Consider the following 17,124-nt stretch of genomic DNA (forward strand, 5'->3'; position numbering starts at 1 on the left):
TTGTGGGGTGTGTGTGGGGGGTTGTGTGGGGTGTGTGTGTGTGGGGTTGTGTGTGAGGGGGTGTGGGTGTGTGGGGTGGGGTTTGTGTGTGTGGGGTGTGCGGCATGAACCCACCATACGGTTAATTGGGGGTGGGCTGTGTGTGGGGGGTGGGTAAGGTGTGGGGGGTGTAGGGGTGTGTGTGGGGGAGTTGTGTGGGGTGTGTATGTGTGGGGTGGTGTGTTTGTGGGGTGTTATGTGTGGGGTTGTGTGTGGGGTGTGTGTGTGGGGTGTGTGTGTGAGGTGGTGTGTCTGTGGGGTGGTATGTGTGGGGTTGTGTGTGGGGTGTGTGTGGGGGGTTGTGTGGGGTGTGTGTGGGGGGGTGGGGTGTGTGCGGGTTGTGTGTGGGGTGGGGTATGTGTGTATGGGGTGTGGGGCCTGAACCCACCATACGGTTGATTGGGGTGGGTTGTGTGGGGTGTGTGTGGGGGGTGTAGGGGTTTGTGTGGGTGTGTATGTGGGGTGTGTGTGGGGGGGTTGTGTGGGGTGGTGTGTCTGTGGGGTGGTATGTGTGGGGTAAGTGTGGGAGGTGTGGGGGGTTTTGTGGGGTGTGTGTGTGTGTGGGGGGGGGGTATGTGTGTGTGGGGCCTGAACCCACCATAGGTGGTTCGGGCTCGCTCGCTGCGCTTCCTCACGTTACCGTGTCCCTGAATTGTTTTTCACAAAAAGGTGTGTCACCAACATGAAAAGTTTGGAAAGCTGTGGAATAAGGGCTCAATGTTATACTAACTTAAAGCATACATTTAGAAATTATTCATTCACACATTTTCAAGCCACCGCAAAATAAGTATATGAAAGCAACACCACAAATAGTATTCCCGTTGACTTTATTATGTCAATACAAATTATTATATATCATTGACAACATGAACAAAAAGTAAAAAAGTAATAAAAAACAGAGGTAGCTTGACAACAACACAAGCAGAAGAGTTTGATACAAGTTCACCCCAAATGATCATAGGAGCTATTAAACCAAACTCACTGAATTGCAATACATAAAGAAATATATTATCTTTCAAAGATAAAGACAGCATGTAAGGCACAAAGTACAGTATCTTCACGGGATTACAGAACAAACATTGCATTTGAATTTTATTACAGTCTCTTGCCTATAAGGAAGTCAATAGCATATCGTGGTGCCTGCATTTAATGCATTTTACCTTTAAATAAACCTACAAGGAAAAACGTGTTTGGTTTTTAATTTAATTGCATGCATTTAATGCATTTTACCTTTAACTAACCCTACAAGGAAAAACGTGTTTGGTTTTTAATTTAATTGGATTTCTAATACTTACATTGGATGTGAAGAAGTGGAACGTGGCATGGGAGAGAGGGGACAAAGAGTGGGGAAGGATTAAAAGAATACCTAGTAGTGCAATAGCGGGGCTTTTAAAACAACACTTAGTTTTAAAACAGATGTATAAAAAACAAAAGAAACTTAGGCGCAGATTATCAAGAACAGCGTTAAAATTATCGCTGTTTTAGCCGCAGGAAACTGCTGCTAAAGCGGCGATAATGGGCTTGATAATATGCCCTTGTGACTTCCCATAGAAGCCCATGTTCCCACCAGAACATGGGCTTCCATGGGAATTGACAAGGGCATATTATCAAGCCCATTATCGCCGCTTTAGCGGCAGTTTCCTGCCGCTAAAACGGCGATAACTGTAACGCCGTTCTTGATAATATGCCATTTAGACATTATGGGTGATTTCCAGTTATGAATGTGGAAATCTGCATAGTTGGGCCCACCCCATGAATTTACATACATGAGGCTGCATAGTTTAAGGTCTGATTGTACAGAGCCAGACCTATCAACCTGGCTTAATGAATGGGAGGCTACTTTAGGATTCAATCAAGGAAAGGATAGCGCAGAGACCATGGACGCCAATTCAGGAGTGCCAGAAGTAACAGCTGCTGCCTTTAGTTTGCCCTTTGATACCTTCAAAATTGCCATTTCCTCTCTGATCTCAGGAGGTCGAGAAGGCAGCAGCAGGAACAGAAAGTAAGCATTGTTCTAGGAAACATTCTTATTTTCTGTTGTTCCAATGCCTTAGCTTATTTAGTTTCCGTGCCATGCTTGCTTTAATCCCCAGGCAGCATATAGGAGGTTGTTGAGTAATGAAGGGGGGATAAGGGGTGAACCCTATGTTGTTATTGGTCATCAAAGATTGATGAAGTAAATTCCACCACCACTGGTGTTTTGGTGAATTGACATCCATGACATTGATTTACACTAGTTAGGCGCTTTCAGCTCCCTGACTCATCTGTACCCAACATCCTCTCCTAGACTCCCTCACACACTATTTGTAAAACATTTAGGGCCTTATTTACAAGGACCTTGCGCTGTCGGTATGCCACTTTCTCCTATATTAAAAGTGAAGCACTGGTGGCACATGGGGCTTGCAAATAAGCCCCTTAGTTGTGTACAATTGCCCTCAATTGTCACACTTCTATTTAATGGCCCAAAGTAAAAAACTAGGTAGCTAGGTATACACATAACAACTAATATGGAATCCTGCTATACCCTTTGGACATGTGCCAGCACAAATCCTTGGTATAGCTGGCCCATGTCAAGACATTTACTACTGCACTTAGTTATATAAAAGTGTGTCTTTTAAAAATATTTTTCTGCACTTTCGATCAGGGATTTACAAACAAACATGCAATGGAAGAAAACATTGACTGAACAGGCCCTCATATTTCCAACGTGCAAAAACATGTATTTGTTCTTTAAGTACTATTTGACACTGCATTTTCACAGAAAAAATGGCACCCAAAGTAAGTCATTCAGGAAGAAAGTTAACCTTGGAATAATGGAGACTTACATTCAAACTATCAATATTCCCATATTCTTCATAAATGGTTCCCTTCTCTTGTTTTAGCAGCACGTTCATATTTTCTTCATGAACCTTAACACTGAAAGCTTACTGTGACTTGTAAAGTGACTTTAAGAGCATCTAAATTATAATCCCAAATGGGAGAACATTCAGTTTTATGACAACTGTCAATAACTTTATATAAGCAACCCTGATTAAGGGAAATCATATGACTACTACATTAGTTTAAGAGTTCTGTTTCAAAGCGCATGAACCACATTGCACCTGCATCATATTAATGCTAAACCTGTAAACGATATCCTACTACATACTGCACAAAAAGAGGTACAAGACATATCCCACTGTTAAAGATTCCATAAAAGCTTTACAAATAAGCTACACTTTATGGTAATTCAGATACCATTAGTTTCTTGTGTGTACTTTACACGAGGAAGAAATATTTGTTGTATCTTGCAAGGCTAAAATATGTATCTCAGTTTAAATGAGCAATATTGCTTCTTCACAGCTCCTGGCATTTGACAATCTGTTTTCCATAAGGATTTCTGATTATAAAATATCACTGCCATAAAACCAGAGTGTCAGATAATCTTCTTGTGGTAATAAGTTAAATTATACACAACTTATTATTTGAAATATTACGCAAATCACAAAAGATTAGCCAACCAAAGAGATGCTGCATTTGCAATATTGTTGTTTTGGAATTGATCCATACGCTCTTTCCACTTCACTTGGCGCACAAACTGCATACCAGATAAGATACATAGCACAAATTAATGTATGACTGATTGCTAAATTGTATAATACGGTAATTTACAGTGTGCAAATAACACGAAGAGGAAATGTAATTTGACGGAGGGAGATTAGTCACATTAGATTTTACATGATATTTCTACAAAATAACTATAGAAGCATACAACTCAAAAAATGTACATGCTTTTAGAAAATGATACTGCGCAACAAAGTGAAGCCATGCATAAATAAAAAATGTGTGAAGATACTAGAATTCATTGGTGGTATCTAGTTAGGCAAATGGGGGCTGTACCCATACTGAAAGTCACAGTAAAAAAAAACATTCAGCCATGCAAAATTAAATATTTGGAATGGTTTGGCGTTAATAATCACAGTTTCTATCAACAGAGCAAACACTGATGAAAGAAAGAATGGGTCGAACACATATTTGGGCTAAAGAGTGTTTTCAGTGCAGACCTCGTATGTAGCTGGTCCTGAATCACAAGTCAACCAACAAGCAACATACAGATTTAAGCCGCTAATTTACAATTTAAATAGCACATTACAAGTTCAATTGGGATATCAAAGACAGTTATGCAAAAATAAATTACAATATAAACCTTCAACAACGATATGTAACAGGGCCCATGCAAAGTTCAGAAAACACCAATGTATAAGGATATCATGTAACTTACACACAACTTCACATTAAAATGGATAAGCAACCTTTCAAAGGTTAGTAACTAAGGAGTGTTTTTGTTATGTATTTACAAATGAACAAGTGCGAGAACCCAGGGAAATCACAAGTAGAAGATAACTTTAGATCCAATTTTAAGTCCTGTTATGCCACCAACAATTTGGCAAATCTTACTGAAACTGGATACCTTGTAAAACACTAAAACATATTTTTTTACATCATCGTGATCGACTGCGAGATATAAACATTAGAACACGTCGAATGCTGTTCAGACGATCCTTCAGTGATGTCATAGCAAGAAATGGAAGTTGTGCCTTGTTTTCCAAAGGAAGGACAGCCAGAACCCACCAACACCAGGAGGGACCATTAGGGTTAACCTGTGGAGGTACACAAATTGTGTCAGAAAATAGGCTCTGTAGATAGCTTTACATTTCTAAACGTGGTATATTTACATCTTTTCAAAGCAGACAAGGCAAGTACTAAGGACGAAAAAGTTGCTTACCTGTAACTACAGTTCCAAAGCATTGTTATCGTTCATAGATTCGCATGATTTAATTATCTCCTGAAGTCAGGTTAGGAACCCACGATGGCCAATGGAAGTACAGTATTATACCAATACAACAATTACTATTGAAAACAAATGGACAAATATAAGTAGGCCATCTCTAGCCTATCCATCTCATTATTCCCCACATGCATCAAGGTAGGCTTTTGTGATTCCCCGATTATTGAGGAATCGCAAAAGCCTATGCATGTAAGAATCTCTAAAAAAAATAGCGATTTCTACAAATTCCTCAATTGCGAATCGAAAATTGAGGGTTGCAATGAAGGAATGAATGGAAATTGCATGCGCAATTTGCGAGTACCCATTAGGTACTCGCAAATTGTGCATGCAATTTTAAGAGTGCAAAGGTGCCAAAAGGACACCCTGTTCCACCCCTAAAATTGTAATGTGCCCCAAGGGCATGTGTGTGTGTGTGTGTGTACTACATTGCACTACAGTGCATTTTTAAAAGATTTCGCAAATTACGTCCCGTTTCATTTTATGGTAATTTGAGACCCCTAATAGCAAAATTGCTATTTTAAATTGCATCATGCATTGCATTTAAGGAATCGTAATTTGCGATTCCTTAAATGCAATCGCAATTTAAGCAATCGCAAATTCTGGAATTCCTTAAATTGCGTTTTTTCCATTTGGGATGATGCATCCCAAATGCAAAAATACTGGTCGTAAAAGGGCAGATTCTGAGAATCTGCCCATTAGCGACCGGTTTTTTGTTTGATGCATGGGGCCCTATGAGGTCTGAACTTTAGCCTAGGATGTGGATATGCTCAGGGTTCCAACCCATCACAGAGGCTCCAACTGCCACATTCTCATAATTTGTTAGCAATTATGCATTAACCTCATTAAAAGGGGTGGAGATGTAGTTACAGAAAAATAACGTTTTCCTCTACACCACTGTATCGTTCATAGATTCACATGCTTGAATTATAATTACCAAAGCAGCATCTTATTTTACTTTATGCAGGAAATAGGGATTACTTTACTGAAAAATGTTACGCAGCACTGCATGACCAATGCCGTTTCAGTTCATGACTTGACACCCCAACAGTAATGCATGTTGAGGATGTGGGTCAAAGACCAGATCGCTGCTTTGCAGATGACTTGTAAGGTACACATGCAAACAGCACCATGGTCACCACCATGTCTCTTTATGAGTGAGGTCCCATCCAACATTTCAAATATCTGCCGGCTTTTATATGGATATATAAAATGCATGCAGTGATCCATCTTAAAATGATCTACTTAGACAGAAGGAAGCCTTTGTTAGTGTTTCCATGAGAAACAAACAACTGGTCAGTTCTTCTAATGTCTTTTTTAGTTTTCAGATATAATTTTACCCATCTTTAGATATCTAGTGATGTGTAGCGCTTTCTCTGCAGCTGTAGGCGGTTGAGAAAAAAAGGTTGGTGGATGTACTTTTTCATTTAGATGGAAAGTTGTTGGAACTTTAAACCGTGGCTTAATTGAAGAAGATACATTTTTCTAACAAGTGTGTCAAAAACAATTCTACCTGAAAGTCTGGACACGACGACCTGGCATTTGGCATTCGCTGGCATCGCAAACCGTTTTAGTTGCAGCTTGCCCCATCGTTTGAAGATCCGATCTGACTGATTGCTGTTTATTTCCCATTCATGGATCTCCATGTGCTTTCTGCTGAGTGCATCTGTTGTCTCATTCTGTAAATACAGAACTGGTTTTATGGATCGGATGATGAGGTGTTTTACTCCCACTGCCACAGTTTTTGTGTTTCTTAGGACAGTTGGTTGAATTCTTCCTTATTTCCAGATATAATAAAGCATTGTCATGTTCTCCGGTCGTACTTTGACATTGTTTTGTCTTATCATAGGTAGGAATGCTTTCAATGCTAGTCTGACTACCCTCAATTCTAGGAAGTTTTTATGTATGTTTTGTTCTTCTGATGACCATACTCTGCTTACTGACTTATCCATCATGTGTGCCCCCCAGCCTTTCATTAAGGCATCCGTGTTTAGATGAAACTGTAGTTAAATCTTAAGTAGGTGTTGGTCAGCATATACATTTGTTTTTCCATCCAGGAAGTCATGTATTTTTTCATATATCCATCTATGGTTTACTCTCTGTAGTCATCTCATTTGCCTTTTATTTGTCTCCACTATGCGTCCTAGCCTTCTTAAGGTGGCCCCAGTCTGCACTGCACATCAGTGAAGTACTATGAGTAAAATGCAGGAAGAAAGTATCCCTAGTAGAACTTTGAATGTCTTTACTGTTATCCTGAATCACAGTGAGACGCTTTTTGTATCCTTTCTTGCGATGGGTACACTTTTAGCTGATTTGAAGAGATGTTTGCCCTTAAAAACAATATTTTCTGTATTAGCACTAGGAGAGATTCAAAGATGTTCAGTGTGAGACCCAATTTTGATTAGCAGGTCCTTAGTTAAGATAGTGCAGTAACTGTTTGCTGAGGCAATGGTGCTTTGATAAGCCAGCTGTAGAGGTGCAGATATATTCTTCTCCCTTGACAAGGCAAGTAAACCGCTACTTGAGCCACACGTTTTATGAACACCCTGGGTACTGACTTCAGAAGTGATTTTAACTGATACTGATGTCCATCTACTATGAAGCTGAGGTATCTCCAGTGCTTTTGATGGATCAGCAGAATGAAATATGCATCTTCTATATCAGGCTTATCCAAAGTCGGTCCTGGAGGACGGGATCCATGGCAGATTTTTGAGACAACTACATTTATCTAAACGGGAATATGCAAAAAATCTGGCATGGATCCGGCCTTTCAGGACCTACCTTGTAGCACCCTGTTCTATATATATTGATGCCATATAATCATTCTTGTTTATCGATTGCAGTGGGTAACATTTTGAGAGTTTGCCTTTTTACAACCTTATTTAATGCTCGGAGATCCATGATGGTCACCACTCTCCGTTCTTTTTGCAGTTAAGGAATAAAATACCAGATTTTTTGGTTTCTGCTACTGGTCCTATAGAATTTCTGAGGAGCAGTGCCTCCAAGTAGTCATGCTTCTCTTTGATGGGAGGTGTATTTGGCGACATCAATGTAAATTGTTTTGTGTCTATTACTTCAGGTCCCCATCCATCTGATGTTATAGTTTACCATGTGGGTAAATACAACTTCACCTTTCCTGTCATTGGCATGTACGATGATGAAGGTGGGCTGCTCTGGTTATCAGATTCTTCATATTCTGTCATGGCCCTTGTTTGCTGACAGGCCTCTACTCTTACTTTGTTGTTTGTTTCCTATTTGCCTCTTTACATAATCCCTGTCTGTAGGGAGGAAACGTGGATGAAGTCCTGAGCTTGTAAGACCTTTGCCCATATTATTGTCTTTTATAGAAAAAATAAGGTAGTCTTTTGAATAATTTTTAAGACGTTTGCTCTTCTGATATTAGTTTTAATTAACTGTAAGGCCTTATCAATATGCAATACAAATAACCGATGACCATTAAAGGCCATGTTGATGACGTTTGACTGCAACTCTGGTCAGAAGGTTGTGGTGCGTATCCAGGAACATCGCCTGCAACTGCCCTGTTGCCATTTGACTAAAGGAAGTGTTGGATGTCCCTAGGGCTGTATCTATGGGGGCAGCTGATGTGATTTCACTTTGTGGGAATTGTTTTTGTTTGGTCTTTACAATCCTCTGGAAGTTTGTTGAGAAAAAGTAATATGTCATTCCATATTAGTCAGCGATATCTTGACAGGACTTCACTTGCGTTGCCAATCTTTACTACTGTTGTGGTGAACCCAACAATCCCCTTCCAATTGTATCCAGCCTTCTTTGTCTGTCGGAACCAAACATGTAGTTGCTGGGTTATGTGATGTCTGCCTTGCAGCCGAGATCATGGAGTTTGTATCGATCTGGTTCAGCAAGCACACAGGTGCTGTATAAGCTGCTTTGTATTTCTTTTCGAGGTTTGCTATTAGCTTGGCTCCTGTTTTGATTGCAGCTAAGGTCTTCTTCCTAAATATAATCAAGCACTGCAATTGTTTTGACTAATCTTCCATTTTCATCTTTGAAATCAAAACTATTTTTTTTCTTTACCACTGCCGCCAGCAAATTAGATTTTGGAGCGGGCCTACCCACTAAAATGTGAAAGGTGTCAATGTCGCCTGGTGGGGAGACCCTCGGAGCCAGATAACCAGATCTAGTATTGACTGCTCTGTTCGCAAATTTACTTCCCAATTAGAATCTTGTTTATCCTCAAGAGTGGAGTCTGTGTCATGATTGAGGAAATTGTATTCTTCTTCACATTCTAGCTCAGAAGGTATTTCTTGCCCTGTACCTCTTCTTGGCAATGCCGTTGGTTCTTCATGAGAAATATTTATCTGATGTGGCAGGTTCTTTCATTGCACGTCAGTGGTCTGGGTTTCAAGTCTAGAGGCGAATCATGAAAGGGGCTATTGGTCTATTTGGCAGAAATCCTCTATAAAGGTCTAGCATTGTATTTTTCATAACTTGAAAAATTTCCAAATGGTACTTCTACAATTTGAAAGATAGAAGTGTGTGGAATCTGCTTTTTGTGTGAGACACTACAGTAGATTGGCTCTAGGCAGTCATAAAATTCTTCTATGTTGCCATTACATTGAGCTTTCTGGAACAAAATGTATGTCCAAGTCATGTGGACTTTCTATTTGGGAGGCCGATCTGACATAACATCATAAGTGTAGTTCTGATCTCTGTCACAGTCCTCATCAGATCCTGTCAGTTTGAGCAGGAGACAGTTCTGAATCATCTAGGAACTATTCTGGTGATTTTGCTGTAATTGTCACTGGGGGTACCAACTGAAGAAGGGTAACAGAGGTAATCAGAATCTGAGGCAAACCAGTGGTGATTGTAGTGAAATCTAACACTGCAGATAATGTTGTCACTGCTACTACTAGTGATGACGTGAATGATGTGACAGATTTTATCCCCTGGACGGTAGAAGCCTGTGTGTCTGTCGGCAGAGGCTCCTGCCTCATTGTTGAAGCCTTCATCCAAGATGGTTTGGTGATCAACGACACGTTCGTCGACAGAGGTGGTTTATTCGTTGACAATGCCTTTGTTAAAGGCATTGGTTTCCTCATCATTAACGTTTTTGCCAACGATTATGATGGCAGTGTTTTTTCATTGATAAGATGATTTCTTGAGTGAAGGAGCAGACTTTGGGGGATTAGTCGTAGTCAACAGTTGTTTCGTCAAAACAGAGTAATCTCTCATCGACTGTAAACATTTTAATGATGGGACTATTGGTGACAACGACACCTACACTTAAAAAAGTTTGGTAATGCCTCTAATGACATTTTTTCAGTCAATGGAGTATAATTCATAGTTGCAGATGATGGAGGCACTGACCTTGAATTCTTTTTCACCTGCGAAACGACTGACATCACAGGTGGAACTTCACCATGACCAAAAGTCTGTTCACTCGAGGCCTGCACACAGGGTCTTTTGGAGGGAGAAATACTGGGTTCTGAAGTAGACCCAGTAGCTTTCCAATGATCCAAAGTCTTAATGCTTGCAATTTTTAGACTTCAGAGAGCTTTGTTTCTGAAGACCTGGTGATTTGTCACGGAGTAGACGTAGAACGCTACCCTCTCAGTGTTTAAAGGTTTTGGAGTTAAAGCAGCAGATATCTGGTAATGCTTTTCTGTGTGACCAGATTGCAGAAAGCAATAAATACATTTAGTGTGTAGGTCACCCATGTATACCTTTTTCCATACACAGTGCCACATACCCTGTAGTGTCCATGGCTGAGAGAATTATTCGATGGTTTATTCACCATAATACAAAAAACGACATTTCAAGCTTTCAGAAAAATGAAGTAGTCATAGTCTTTGACAATTTCTTAGGTGGGTTTCAGTCACAAAATACAGTGGAGAAAAGAAACTTAGTGGAATTCAAGGGATTTCGACGGTTACTTGATCAAAGCAGTAGAAAATCTGACAGTAGAAGAATCTGTGGCGCGTTGGAACCCTGAGCTCCTCCACCTGACTGGCTGGAGCTCAGGTCATATAATGAGGTGGATGGGCTAGAGATTGTTTACATTGTTTGTCCACTTGTTATCAATGTTAATTACTGTATTGATATACTGCTGTACAAACACTATCTACTGGAGGTTCTCAGCCTGATATTGAGAGATACCTCCTGTAGCATAGGCTCTTTCATGGATTCACAAGCTTGAGCTGTTTACCAGGTCATCACCACTTCTAGTCCATCACTCAATATTTGCATATTGGTAATGACAACATTTAGTAAGTGATACCTCTTTGAGCTCGATTCACAAAAGGCGTTTATGGAGGACGTAAAGTAGTATGCCAGTAGTACTATTTCATGTATTACAAAATGCAATTCCCATACCCATGGTGGAGATCTCCACCTCCACCTCTGCCTCTCCTATCCTTTCTATAAGGAGATTTCTACCCCAGTGGCAGAGATCTGCATACTCGTAAGTGATGGAAAAATTTAACCAACTGTTAAAAAGCGGGTTGAGTTAAGGACAACTGAAGGAGTGGTTTAGGGAGGGACAAGCTACCACACATACACATAAAGGTATCAAAATTGCCATTCATAAAAAGACTTCTAATTCTACTAGAGACCTGATGGTGACAAAAAGGCTTAAATGTCATACAGCTCAGCCTTGGAGTAATGCAAGCTCCGCACATCGCCAACAACTAGCACTGCAACACCAAACATTGGAGGCAGTCTTTACAGTAAACACTACACCCCATAGGAAACAATGAAAATAAACTATTTAAATGAAATCAATGAAACACACACTTTTATATACACTCAGGGTCCCAAAAATGGACATGGACTGCCTATTCTGGGCGTATTGTCTGGAAGACAAACGCAGAACCCACATCAATACTATCAGAAGGTATTTTCCCTAGCCAGGTGTTATTCAACTATGGAGTGTGGACAGGATCTCGGGGCATGGTAGGAAGAAGGTTACTACATTTGGCATGTTTTTCTTTAAAGAGCTACACACTCAAAACCTTAGCACCCTTGTGACCGTGTTGAAATATAGCATACACAACAAGGTGATGGCCGGAGTGCAGACATTTTTTAAACACTCACCCCCAGTCAAGAGACGTGGGTTAAATCCATCGCTCTTTTGCTCACAATGTCACCCCAGTTTGGACACAGCCATATGCATATCACTCTTGACCCTTCTCCACATGTGAACAGTCCAGCCCGAACTGCGAGGGCAGGTCCTCTGTGGACCAGAAACAAGCATCCTGGGACCGGTTTTGGGGTATCAGACCTCATCAGCCAGGTTAGCTTGAATCCAGTGGCCTAGTGAGCAAGGGACCCATGCCTGAACATACCCTTGGCCAATTGGGGCGAACCTAGAAAACACAACAAGATGATGGACGGAGTGCTGAAACTTTTCAAACCCTCATCCCACTCAAGAAATCTGGGTTAAATCCATTGTTGTTTTGCTGACCATTCCATCCCAGTTTGGGGTGGATTTAACCCAGATCTGTGACTAGGGGTAAATGTTTGATTTGTTCAGCATTCCGTCCAACATCTGTTCTTTTGGCATGTTAAAATATAGACATTTTTGGTCCAATGCCACTTCCTCGTTAAGAGTCTCTCTCTGTGCCAGGAACTGGCCACTCTTGTGCTTTAAGATGGTTGCGGTGTTTGGGACTTGTTTGGCAGAAGATTTAAACAGGTAGCATCTGACCGAGTTCCCGTTGCACTTCCAGTAAGAATTACATTCTTTAAACTCCAAAGATTGTAGCATATACAAGGATGAGGACCAAGCGTGGAGGCAGAAGTATACTACTGCTGCACTGAAATAAAAATCTCAAATGGCAATTTGGAACTAAAGGGAATTTTGCACTCATCGAGTCCAGGAGCAAATGCATCTAGTACGATTGCTGGAGCAGACAAAATAGAACGAATGCCAGAATGATGACACACATCTGTGATCACAAAGGAAGGGGGGGGTTGCATGTGTTGGCCAGGGAGCTCAAGGGGCTTGCCCACCAGGGAGAGGTTATGAACTGCTTTAAATCCATAAATTATAAATGAAAGTTACAAATCTGCCGTACCAGTGGCAGTTTTCACGAGCGGGCATATTACAAAATAAATAAGATAACTAAAAGTCAGAAGTGTTACAAAATGCCAAAACGAACCTCGTTTGTATGCCAATACTCTGTTTTGGGTTTAAAGTTGCAAGATTTCTGCAATCTATGTTTTGTTGATCGTTTAAAACAAGCCTTTGTTATTTTCTGTCACTCATACTTTTTTAACACTGATCAAAGTGAGGGGGCACAGCCACTAAAGTTGTTTTTCTCAAGCTTCAGAACTGAGGCAGCAAAGTACAATTTTAGTGGCTCAAATATAGTTTACCTTAAGGGTTTTCAATGGCACTTTGTTACTGCAGGAAGAAGCTGAATTGGCTAAAAGGTATTGTTGACAGAATTTAATTTCAAATTTTAAATAATCTCTGCTTAAAATAAAATTTACCTGTGGGTCAGGATCCTTTGATGGCATTGGACCAAAGTGACCAAGAATTCGACTCTTAAGTGCTTCTTTAAGGGAGTTGAACCATGTATGAGCCTGATCATAAACAGAGTCATGTAAAGCGAGAAGTTCAGCACAATCCATTCCTTGCACCTGAAAAAGTATCAAATGAATGGTTAGAGTTGGCGCCAAGATTTCCTTAGGATTTTTAAAAATAGAAGTACTATCAAGTAATATTTACTAATCAAGATATGTCTGGAGTGAAATAATCTGTGCACCAAGATTTTAAGTTCTTATTGACAATCACAAAAAAGATAAATACGTTGAAAATAACATTAACATACCTAATGAACACATAATCCAAATACCTACCTACACACACCAGAAATACGTGCAACATAAGAGTTATTTGTAGCAGATTTTCATGAACTATTGTTTTTCTTCTCTATTTGAGTGTTTTTCAAAACTTTTTAACCCCATTTCATTGACATTTTTTTTTTTATCAGTACAAAAGCGATACAATGAACATTTCAAGAGCAGAGTACTATAACAGAAGCCTGGCTCTAAAACTCTTGGATCCTCAAGCTGTAGCTGATGCAGTATGGTTTGCTGTTGGCTAGGGAAACATCCTTTACAACGGAACCGTTACAACGTGGTACCGTTACAACGCAGGATTTACAACGAAAGTCGTTACAACGACTTTCACTGGAGAGCGCGCTAGGATAGGGGATAGTTTAATTTACTATCCAACACCTTCCCTACTATCCACGGTGACTGGAGTTGGAATAGTAAATTAAAATATTCACTATCCAGCGCCCCCAACGCAAGTTGTTGTAACGACTTGCGTTGTTAAACCTGCGTCGTAAAGGTAAGTGTTGTAACGGTACGCGTTGTACCGTCATACATCCGTTGGCTACAATAACATGGTGAAACGGAGTGCAACCAGAACCACAGTGACAATGCATGTGAAGTATTGCAGTGTAAATAAAAGAAACAACGTACAACAGTACTACACAATGACAACCCTGGTTAAGTTATATATGCACGGGGGTTTCCACAATAAAACACTATTGACAATGTTTTGATTTTCTCGTCAGATAATGGAAGATAACATGGGTTTCTTTAAAAGAGCTAAATTCCTGTACCATACAATTTACAATTATAACTTTGTGGTGATCCAAGGGCTTGGTGGGCCACAAATATGCCTATGGACATTTCATTTTTCAGTGTAGTGATATCTATTTCTGTACTGTCCCTAAGGGAAAAGATGTAACCAGCACAGGAGATAAAATAATAAATCTGATTATACCTTGTCACAGATAGCCTTACACGCTCTGTAATCAAAAAATTAAACTGGGTCTTGTTAACCAACGGGTTTTTTGTGTTGAAATTTTTTATTAGAAATTTGAAGACAGAAGTACAGATGCAAATACTGATACATAGTAAAATCTTGATTTGTCAACACACTAAGTCAGAGCACTCTTTGCAATTCTATGGTGTGTTGGGGATTTAGGTTTCATTGGAGTTATCACATCCAATTACCGTAAGTTTCCAAACAGCGTAAAAGGGCAGTAACAATAATTAGTAGCATTAGTAGTTATATGGTACACTGCGCCATTTGTTTGGTTTCCAGGCACTGATAGCATGGACTTATTATCCAACTCAATAGCACTCATTATATCGACCTCTGAAGGATGATAGGATGAGCATATTCATGGGGTTTGAGCCTGTGACCTTCCCAAAATGAATGCATTTGTCCAATGCTAGCATGAAGAGTTTGTGAAACGTTAGGTGATCAAGGAAAGAAAAATTGAATATTGTGTTTCCACTGTATCAATCAATTAAGTTACCTTGAGTACTGTGCCTAGTTCTAGTAAACATATATGCAAGAAGATAAAAAAAGGATTAGAAACAATCCAGGTGAGAATTACTGGAATGGTTCAAAGCGATCCCCAAAAAGATAATAGAGTTGTACTGGACTTAAATTTGAATCGAAAACATTGTATGAGATACAGAAACCTTTAAATATAACACAGTAGTGGCACAGTTCCAGAAAAGCAACATAAAAAAACATCATGAAAAAACAACTTTCCAAAAGGGTGCAAAATGCATGAAAATGCCATTCAGCAGCCGGTGTTAGGGCAAAATCGGCAAAAGAATTCACAATGGAGACAGAATGTAGGCTATTCTTTTTTTAGCAAAGTGTCCAACACTTCAGGGTAAATATCTAGTTCAGTGGTCCTGTTAATGCCATATCATTGTGAACATCCTTCTTCTAGAAAGAGGGCAACGTAATGTTCGTTATGACATAATTAAAGTATTGAATATGTACAGTGGTTAATAGATATTAATGGCATCTTTGAGAATAGTACTCTACTTGACAATGAACATCTTACAACTATCTGCAAGTATATGGCATGGCACAGTATTTGATGCCCACAAGGTTGACATGGCCTCTAATTATAAAGCCTTCTGATCGTGTAATCAAATAACGTATAAAAGTCACACTAAATGTATTACTTAAAAGTCTCTAATATATAGCTTTTAGAATTATTTGAGCACATGATATTTCTGTTACATAAAGTTAGAGATATAGCTTATGGTTTTAAACATCTTTTCACACCCACCTTCTTGTCTTCAATGTATTCAATATCTGCAGTATTATAGCCATCACGCTGGCTATGCTGTATTACTTTAAATCTCCTTTTCCCAATGCTGTCTACAACCGAGCGACCATCATTGAAGAATTCTACATTTCTGATCTCCAGCATACAGCCATAATCTGCAAATCTATTGAAATGCAAAACAAATTAGAGGCATCAGTTGAATACATTTTAGGATTCGGTATGTGGCAAATATTGTATTTGTAGACTTGTCTTTACTTTGACGAACTTTCTAAAGCGCTATTGAGAGTAGATGATTGCCACATAAGAAAACTGGGAGGTGCGAGGTAGTATCCAAAAGACTCATTAATAAAGTCACGTTTGAATTGTTCCCCAATGTTATGGAATATTCGAAGCATGTAAATCTATGAAAGATCCAACGCTGGAGAACCCAAAGATTTCAGAGCAGAGGCATGAGGATACAAGTGAAGCATCACAACACCATAGAAAGTGAGATTTAGGGTGAAAACCCGATATCAAGGATATTGGAAGAGAAAAACAATTGAATGCGAGTGGCAGCAGTACTCGTGCATTCATTTACTCATCCACTCAAACTCTGTTCAGTGGGTTAACACTTACTGCAGAGATCTGTGTGTAACTTACAAGCCACTAATCAATGACTTTTGCATATTTTGCGAAAGATGGAACCTTGCATTGTTGTGCCTGTTCTGGGATGAAGAGTATCTTGAATTGCTGCTCCCTGAGCTATATCTCTATGAAGGAGGATTTGCACTGCTTCTACTGCTCTTCTACACCTTTTCAATGGAGAAGGAAAACGTGCACTGCTGCCTGATCTGTATCAGTTTTGGCTAGGACAGAAGCTTTCCTTGTTGTTACACTACATCTTCATGTGTCCATAAAGGGAGGTGGCTTTCACTGCACTACTACTACTTGAAGTTTAACAAACGATAAAACACAATGTTGGCTTTAATAGGTGATGTGGGTCAAAGCCTGAACTTCCACAAAGTATGTCAACAGGGGTCCTTCGCGCTCAAATGTCTCTATGCCATGTAGCACCTTCAGCCAGTCATGTAATTTTAACTAACACAGCTTTACATGGTGGAATTTTTAAACCCTTACTTATAATGGGAATGCAAAACTTGAAATCACATAAGATTAATGTATTTT

The 17,124-nt window shown here is 39.8% G+C and overlaps 1 protein-coding gene across 1 annotated transcript in view; it reads right to left on the bottom strand.

Moving 5' to 3' along the window:
- Positions 1-849: 849 nt before the first annotated feature.
- The window catches only part of LOC147718608 (LON peptidase N-terminal domain and RING finger protein 3-like), a 45,134-nt gene continuing 28,859 nt past the window's right edge, over positions 850-17,124 (bottom strand). The window contains exons 10-12 of the mRNA XM_086918570.1: positions 15,961-16,123; positions 13,337-13,486; positions 850-4,679 (exon numbers count right to left, since the gene is read on the bottom strand). Coding sequence (XP_086774696.1) covers positions 4,521-4,679; positions 13,337-13,486; positions 15,961-16,123 — 472 coding nt within the window. The 3' untranslated portion in view covers positions 850-4,520. The remainder of the gene's footprint in view (positions 4,680-13,336; positions 13,487-15,960; positions 16,124-17,124) is intronic.

Source organism: Lissotriton vulgaris, chromosome 4_1 (assembly GCF_964263255.1).
Source record: "Lissotriton vulgaris chromosome 4_1, aLisVul1.2, whole genome shotgun sequence".
NCBI classification, from domain to species: Eukaryota; Metazoa; Chordata; class Amphibia; order Caudata; family Salamandridae; genus Lissotriton; species Lissotriton vulgaris.